General features: G+C 39.6%; 1 protein-coding gene across 1 annotated transcript in view; it reads left to right on the top strand.

Annotated features, from left to right (window-relative positions):
• The first annotated feature begins 204 nt into the window (after nt 1-204).
• The window catches only part of ETFQO (electron-transfer flavoprotein:ubiquinone oxidoreductase), a 34622-nt gene continuing 25809 nt past the window's right edge, over nt 205-9017 (top strand). The window contains exons 1-9 of the mRNA XM_078591688.1: nt 205-319; nt 440-796; nt 2278-2354; nt 2447-2553; nt 5851-5932; nt 6005-6113; nt 6668-6714; nt 6826-6900; nt 8528-8644. Of these exons, the coding sequence (XP_078447814.1) occupies nt 466-796; nt 2278-2354; nt 2447-2553; nt 5851-5932; nt 6005-6113; nt 6668-6714; nt 6826-6900; nt 8528-8644 (945 nt within the window). The 5' untranslated portion in view covers nt 205-319; nt 440-465. The remainder of the gene's footprint in view (nt 320-439; nt 797-2277; nt 2355-2446; nt 2554-5850; nt 5933-6004; nt 6114-6667; nt 6715-6825; nt 6901-8527; nt 8645-9017) is intronic.

Raw genomic sequence — 9017 nt, 5'->3', positions numbered from 1 at the left:
GTGGACGGATGCCGAATGACAGTTCGCTTCGGGCGGACGACGGAGGAAGGACGGTTTCCTAAGATTGTAAATTAGATTAAATTATCTAATGAAGATGCCAAAATACTCTTTAGCTTGTTGCATCTGCCACGTGTTTTTGTCCCATACCGGAAATCACTGTCCAGCACGAAGCCAATCCATGCATCTATAAATACGTTTGGCCCATTCCAAGGAAATTGGAGCAATCATACGAGTTCTATCGTAGTCTTCTCCGAGGTGGTCCGTCCAAGATCATCGACACGTTGCAGATAAGCGTTCGTACAGTCGCCGATTTGATCACGTCTGTCCTTCTTCCCTTCAATTTCTTTATAATCGATCGGTCTATAATCAATTTCCTTATAATCGGTCTGTAATCAATTTCTTTGTAATCGGTCTGTAATCAGTTTCTTCGCCGCTGCAGATTGAGAGGTCGCTGGTAGGGTAGCCATGCTCTGGCTAAGTCGATTTTTGCGATCCAATTCTCGTCGAATACAAGCGAAAAATGCCTGTTTTTGCGCTGCAAGCAATGTATCATCGATTCCTGTTAGTTTCCAGGCTCCGATTGCGAGATCAAGGGGGTTTTTATCGTCGTTTTTGCGAGAAGGGGGTCGGAGATGGTTCAGCAGCGAATCAAATGGGCGGGAGTCTTTGGAGTATGATGTGGTGATTGTGGGGGCGGGGCCGGCGGGGTTGTCGGCGGCCATTCGGTTGAAGCAGTTGTGTCAGGAAGAGGGGACAGATCTGTCAGTGTGCGTACTAGAGAAGGGTGCCGAAGTGGGTAAGATTTTTGGTTTTTGTTCGAGATTTTTCCAAAATTTGGGCTTAATCTGCTGTTTAATATCCGTTGAAGAACATCGTGATTTGATATGATTACGTTGAGAATCAGAATAAACGCTCAATCATGAAAAGCAAAACCGGGGATAAGAGATATGGTCTTGATCTAGCATTTTGCTGCCGTATGAATGTAGAATATCAAGTACGGAAATCATTCTTCCTTAGAGAGGCAGACAAAAACAAGGCATTGAAAGAACGATAAATCTGGATAACTGTTAAAGAACATGACCATACGTTTCAGTTTCAGGGACTCGAGAAAATGATAATTTAAGGTCGAATACAATTCAGTTCCTTATCAGAAAAGAATTCATTTACTATCAGTTTACCATCACTTCCTTCTTTTTGAGATTAAATTTATTTACTAATCTAGTCAAGATTAAAATTTCAATTTAAGGTTATTTGATGAAGTTAGGGGCGTTGTGACAGATTGGTGAGTAGCTTTTTATTTTTTTTGGGCAAAGATCCTCCGATCGCAGTTCTACTTTCAACGATCTTTCTTTTTCTTCACTGTTTTTGTTTCTCGCTCATTCCTTCTTATAAATTTAATTGGCTTTTGGGTCTTTTTTTTTTATAGACTAAATCGCCAGGTTCCATAACGATAACTGTAAACTATGAAAGTCTAACTTATGTGCGTTAATGAATGATTTCAACAAATACTTATGTGGAGCTTAAAATCTGGTGAATTGGTGCACGTTACTTCATTCCTTCAATCCGAGAAACTTCCGCATGAGCCGTCTTTACTTTACATTTGGAGAATACCAAAATTTGCCATATGATTTCAAGAACGCATTGTTTTGTGAATGTATGAGTGCAACCAAGATATTGGAAAGGTGCCGATAAATGTCGTGTGATGATAATAATTGCGATGGTCTTCTAAAGTGAAAATATTACAAAGGTCCGAATCTTATGACCAGGAATTTGTCTTGTTTGTAGGGTGATAATTTCATTAACTTATCCAGAAAACCAATGAAGGAGAGTGAACCAATGAAGCAAGCAACTTTGGCCGTCTTCTGGGGTGGTAAAGGGATCAAACCTGATGTTCCAGAAAGGGGGATCTCAACCAGAGATCAAAACATCTTCCGTCATTCTTACTGCTCTAATTATATTGTTCTCGATATTCTTGGGATTTTCCTTGACCAAATCTTGTATCATCTTTGATTGGGAAGCATCTTCATAATTTGATGATATCATGGCCAGATAATTCATCTTTCTATAGCAGTCTATTAGAGCGAAATAAGGCAGCTGACCATTGACCTGATGCTCATGTTACGAATTCATTAAATGGGTCTGTGTTTGTTTGGATTTTTGTCTTAGTTTATCTGCAATTTGTCTATGTTCCAAATTATTTAAATATCTCATGTGACTGCATATTTTTATTTTGAAATACAGTCCAGTTTGGATTTAAAATCCATAATTTTTCTCCAGGTGCGCATGTATTGTCAGGGAATGTTTTTGAGACCCGTGCTTTAGATGAGCTTATCCCAGCATGGAGACAAGAAGGGGTAAAAACTCAATCGTGAAATGAGATTCATGGACATTACCTGCTGCTTCCTTGACTGAAATTGAGGCCTACCTATCTCTTAATAATTTGTAGGCTCCAATAGAAGTACCAGTTTCCTCTGATAAGTTTTATTTGCTCACGAAGAATGGAGGGGTGCCACTTCCGTCACCATTCAATAACAACGGAAACTACGTGATAAGGTAGTGACATCATCACAAGTTATTACTGGCTTATTATAAATTATGCTCTCTGATGGTAACACTGCACATTCGTTTGCTTCCATATTAAATTAATCTGAAAACTTGATGCTTGGCTTTTATTCAAGTTGACTCTGTGTCATTTTCTCTCCAACTATTAGTATTGGCCCTGAAGACAAAGTTAGATTCACATTGTTTACTTGGTTTGATTTTTTCTAGTCTTATGGTAAGCTTAACCCTCTTTACATGTGTTTGACATAATAATGATGTGGATACCTGTTTGCATGTCTATACTGATTTTCATACAAATTAAACTATTCCATTGTCTTGTCAGTTAAGTCAAAGGAGGATGTATGATGTTAAATAGTGATGTCTGTCTGGCTATTTAAAGCAGAAAGAGCATTAAGAAAATGCCAGCACAAGGAGGATGTTCAGTGGAATGCACGGGCACTCTGCACCAGCAATGGTGGACACCAGATGTTCAATGAAATACAATGGCCTACCCCAGCACCATAGGTACACCACTGAAAGCCTAGCACACACCTGCATGTGTTTGACGTGATGCACCACAGAGCGCACTACAGAAAGGCTGCACGCAGTCAACAGGCTGACACGCCACAGCAAGGCAGGCATACCTGTCTTACCCACTCCAGATATTCGACAACATGCGCCAGAGGATGCACTGCTGGCATGTGTGTCTAGGAATCCATGTTCAATATTCAAGGCAGCCACATGAAAGAACCAGAGGTGGCAAAGTGCATCGAGGCAGCCGCCTCAAAGACCTTGAGGTGGCGGCCATTCCCAGGGCTGATCGTGTTGAGGCCACAACACTTCTGTTCTCAAATAGGTCATGGGAACTGTTTGTGATTGCATTTTCTTGAGATGAGGTGATTGCATTTTCATGGTTTGACTGCAGAGAGCACATTGGTGATGACTGTGGTGTTCATCATCTTGAGGACTACATTATGACCTCAAGGAGACCACATGAACCATGGTAGACCATAGTAGTTGATCGCGGCAGAAGACCCAAGTGCTTGGCCCGGATTTGACTGTGGTGTTAACCTTGGCAGAGGACCTTGGCTCTGACCAGGAGTTGATCGTGGTGTCGACCATATGATGTTGACTACCACAGCCGTGGCATAGCATGTGGGATTGACCACGACAAAGGTCCTCAGCGTTCACCAGGCATTGACTACAGTTCTTCATTGCAGGAAGGGTTTCTGCATTGACCATGGTAGAAGACCTCGTTATTGACCAAGAGTTGACTGTGGTAGATGATGACAGCGTCGACCAAGAAATGAACTTGATCATGGTAGAGGACCTTGGCGTCAACTGAGAGTTGACTGTGGTGTTGACCATGGCAGAAGACCTCGGCATTGATTGGGAGTTGACTGTGGGTATGACCACTGCAGAAGACCTTGGTGTTAACCCGAGGAAATTGACCATTGCATTGACCATGGGTAAGGAACTCGGCGTTGACAGGGAGTTCACGCTGGGTGTGACTACAACAGAAGACCTTGGTGCTGACCTAGAGATTGCTCATTGACTCCATACATGAGTGTGTAAGGACTAGCATTGACTGCAGCTATGACTGCATCAGGGAATACATGTATGTCTATGGATAGGATCACATTGTTGACCACAGTTACGACCACATAAAGGAGTATTGTGACATAACAGTTAGTGCCATGTCAGCAGACATTGCCATATGTATGACCTAGGTGTGTGTCATAACTATGCGGTTACTGAGATTCATCAGCAGCACCATGACAGCAGAAGCACAAACATGTCAGAGCTGCTGCTTCATCTGATGCTGCATCACAGCACAAGCTATGTCATCAGATGGGCCATGTCATCAATCAAGCCACATCATCTTGTGAGATATGTCATCAATCAAGCCACATCTTGTGAGATATGTCATTTATTCAGCCACGTCAGCTGGTAGGTTATGTCATCAATGACAACCACATCAGAGAGCACCACCACGTCATCAGAGGTGCCACATTGTCAGAAGTGCCACATCATCAGCATGATATCCTTTTCATTTCTCTACTCTTCTCGCAACCTCCAAGCTGGCCATGAATTACTACGTTACCAGCTTGAGGGAGGGGTGTTAGAAGCCAGGGTAGAATAGTTATCAGGTTATTTTCAGTGAAATCATATCTCTCTACTTTCTTAATTAATGCCGATAGATTGGAGTAAAATATGAGTCATTTCTTAAGGTTTATTTTGACCTCCCAGTGTGGTGGGCTCCTCCCATCACCCTGCCTCTTCTATCTCCCCTCCTATAACTACATTTTTTACTGTAAGATTTTGTTTAATAGGGATTGCAACATCTTTGCCGGCTTCAAACTATGGCTGAAATGCTGGTTCTTACTGCAGCTAGCACGGCCAGGATTGATATCAGAAGAATGCAAATTAATAGTTCAAAAATCCTTTAGTCACTTTCTCAGGGGTTCTGTGGAGCCAAAGTTTCAACTCCTTTCCTTCAAGTTTGTGGACATCAGCAGTAAGAGGGGATAGTTCCGATAAGGTCTCTCTAAGGACTTGTCTTGGTGCCAAGAAACGGAGGCATCAACAGACACCTGTGGCTTAACAGACAGTTGAGGAATTCAGACAAAAGTGCCAGGATCAGAACTAAGTAAAACCTGGGGGTTCAGGTGAAGGACGTTGTTTACTTTCAAGATCTGGGACCTGTGGTTGTTGGCTGGATAACAGGAGGCTCTCTTGATTCTAGAAAGTAGAGAGTCAATCTGACTCAATTTATTTTCTATCGTCATCTGTACTTGTCTCTCCATCTGAGTTCTCGCATTTCTGGGTGACTCTGTTTGTTGAAGTGTGACCTATTGGTGATATTTCTACTTTTTAATACTCTTGAAAGAGATTCTCACTCAGTTTTATGGTTGAACTTTGTTCCCTAACCAGGATTATAACAGTTTCTTTGTTTTTTCAAATTATTGCCATTGAACTGAATTCGTTGTGTTTCATCAATGCTTAGGAAAGAATTTTTCTAATTAGTGGTAACTTTTCATTTTTGATGTGCTTATCTAATCCATTTCAGTACCATGATTTTCGTTTGGAGTTAAAAGTGCATCATCCTTCATGATCATAAGGCTTGTGCGTCATTCAAAAAAAAATCATAAGGCTTCTGCAGGATTTTGCCTCTAAGCTTCGTACTGTGTTATTTTATGTATTTTTACTTTATATTATTGCACACTGGTACCTTCATTCATGTAGTGTCCTGAGAGCCTTAGATATTTTCATGTTTCTTATTGTGCAATTTTAATATTCATTCTATAGCTTAAGCCAGCTAGACCGATGGATGGCCACAACAGCTGAGAACTTGGGCGTTGAGATCTATGCAGGTTTTGCTGCAAGCGAGGTAACTTGTTTTTTTCCCGTTCAAGATGAATGCCTTTGCTGCGTTGACTTGATATTATGGTTATTTTTGTAGGTTTTATATGATGCAGACCACAATGTTATTGGTGTCAGAACTAATGATATGGGCATCAGTAAGGATGGGTCAAAAAGGGAAACATTTCAGCGTGGTGTTGATCTCAAAGGTGTGTATGCAAATAAAATCATCATTAATTTTTTTAAGTGATTTCGGTATCATCATATTTTTAATAATTATTTGGTTTGAATTATAGTAATTCTTTGGTAAATTTGGAAACTTAATTTCCACAAATTGTGATCTTTGACATCATCTTTTCATTGGTTCCTCTTGGGCCCATGGATTCATTATCGCTTTTTTCTACTCGTTTAAATAGAGACTTGCATTTAATATTTCCACTTAGAAAAAACATATTTCCATTTATCATCATGTTCAAAAAGTGGAGTCTGAACTCCAATTCTAAATTTATTGCTGTCATCCGCAGTGGAAAACGACTCTTAAACTATTAAGTCACCAGTGTACACATTCGAATCTTGTTTAAGTAATTGTACAATGCATTTTTCGCTCCTCATGTCTCTAAATGGCATCTATAGGGTCAAAAATTTTCCCCATTTAGCAATATCACTCTCTTGAAAGAACTAGATTTCCGTCATTGATACTGTACTACTTTAATCTGTTGTTTCAGAGTCTTAGAGAACATGCTGACGGCAAAATGGTGTGCAGGGCGTATCACACTACTTGCAGAAGGATGCCGAGGTTCTCTGTCAGAGGTCTGAAAATTATTTTGCTTTATGACTTTATTTGCACAAACAACTGATTAATACACACATCTTTGTTTAAGTTTGATTTAATGGACACATAATTGGGCAATTTATTTCCAGAAAATTATTAAGAAATTTAGTTTACGAGAGAAGAGCCATTCACAACACCAGATGTATGCTCTCGGCATTAAAGAAGTAAGTTTTTGTCATTGTCTTTTTTCCGTTCTAATTATGCTTATGCTGTTCAACCAAGATTTTTGTGCCTCAGTCAAATGAGTGTAAGCTTTTTGTCAACCTTGGATAGTCTAATTTATGCATTGTCAATCTTGAAGGCTAAGAAAGGTACTTTATGGACATTGTTATGTCAAATGATCTGAAATTTTCTTTGTTGAATTGAAGAGTTAAAATCAATATTTCATTTGATGTTGAGTTTTCAGAAAACGCTTGCCAGTTCAGATGAAATGTTGTGAAATGAATTATGCTTGCATCCAAAGATGTTCCATCTTTAGTCGTTACTAAAGTGTCTATGTCTGTCAATATCTACGATTACATAGTAAAATCATCTTTCTGAAAAATTTGATTGATTTCCGTGATTATGAGAGAAAAATTATTTAGAGAGGATATTTTCTTTAGATCTTCCGTATCACACATCTGTCAAGTTTTTCTTTCTTCTTTATTGGTTGCTCCTTTCACCTTTGGGTCAGAAAGTTATCCTCTAACAAGAATTAATGAATGTCATTGCAGAATGATTTCACAGAAAATATCCTTGATCTTAGCAAATAAATTAGATGGAAGGATGGAAATCAGAGATAAGTTAGGTTGATCAAGGGGGAAGTCAGATCCAGGTAGGGTCCATGGACAGAGCATGTGGGCCAATATGGGATGAATGATTTTTTTCTTTGAAGAAAGTGGGGGAAGGTCACTCGTGATCAGTGGTCCTCCCTATAGGATTAATAAATAGAAAGGTGGAAATACAGCCTAGACCCTAGGGGTCCCCACACCCTCTGTTCACCTCCCTTTAAACCAAACCAATACTATTTCTCCACATCGTGCACTATCCCGACCAACGACGCCTCTCGTCCTTTGAAGATGACCTTGTTGCGGTGCAGTCATGTGGCCAAAAGCACAGAAACAGCATGCCCATTCCTCTCTACCCCTCGGTTACCCTTCCTGTTGTGTGTCCCAGAAGGACTCCTCTGTGGAGACATGCATCCCTGTCATAGATTTGCTGACCCACACTACCCAAGTGAGTGGGCATTCAAAGCAAAGATGAGAACCCTCTTCTTCACCCTCCGTGCACATAACACACTCTGTCCTTGCGGTATACGATGGGACAAATGATGTATTGTCATTCTTATACTATGTCATCTACCACAATCCCTGATTCTTAAGAAGTTAGGGTAATAGCTGCCTTCATCACTTGCGTGCAATGTATAATTCTGGTCTCTTGGTTCATTTATAACATCCTGCACCCTGGTTTAATCACTTCTGTATGTGTCAAAATATTTGAGGAGAATTGTAATTCTACGAGGATATTTTTTATTTAGATGGAATGCAAGTTTTGGTATTATTAACTTTGAATTACTTTATTACTCTTGTTGAAGCCTAGGTTAATAAGTAATATTTCCTTCGTAAATTTTGTTTCTACTATGATTACTCGTAGAATTCGTTCTTTGTTCATTACTGGAACTTTGATACCGATATTTTTTTGACTTACATGACCCATTTCTTCCCAGCTTCATTGACATATCACGATGCTTGTCATTACTTCAAAATAAACTCAATTTTATTCATACCCCCTTGCAATTTTCTGTATTAATAGGTTTGGGAGATCGATGGTACAAAGCATACGCCAGGTTCTGTTCTCCACACGGTTGGATGGCCTTTGGATGGCTCCACGTATGGAGGAAGCTTCGTATACCACATGAAAGACAGGATGGTAAATTTTTTGCAGAGATGCCTTGAGATAATTTTTCTATTGAAATGTTCATCGCTTATCTCAGAATTTGAAAATATATAATTTTAGGTATATTGTACCTGATTCTTGGCCTTTATAAAACTATTAATATCCATCAAACCAAATAAACATTTTGTGAACGGAATCTAGCTCCCACCAAGGTTAATTTCACTCCATGAGTTGAGTGGCTTGTATCTTTTATAATTGATGATCAAACATCAGAATGTATTGAAATGATTTTGATGATATCGTCATCCTTAATATGTTTTCTATCATGTTCTGGGATCCATCTCAGAACCTTCTTAAACGAGTGCAGAATATGCATATCAACTCCTGTCATTGTTATCTTTCAATT

Source organism: Wolffia australiana, chromosome 2, assembly GCF_029677425.1.
Source record: "Wolffia australiana isolate 7733 chromosome 2, ASM2967742v1".
NCBI lineage: Eukaryota > Viridiplantae > Streptophyta > Magnoliopsida > Alismatales > Araceae > Wolffia > Wolffia australiana.
Note: the sequence above shows the minus strand (reverse complement) of the source record. Positions and strands in the feature narration are given on the sequence as shown.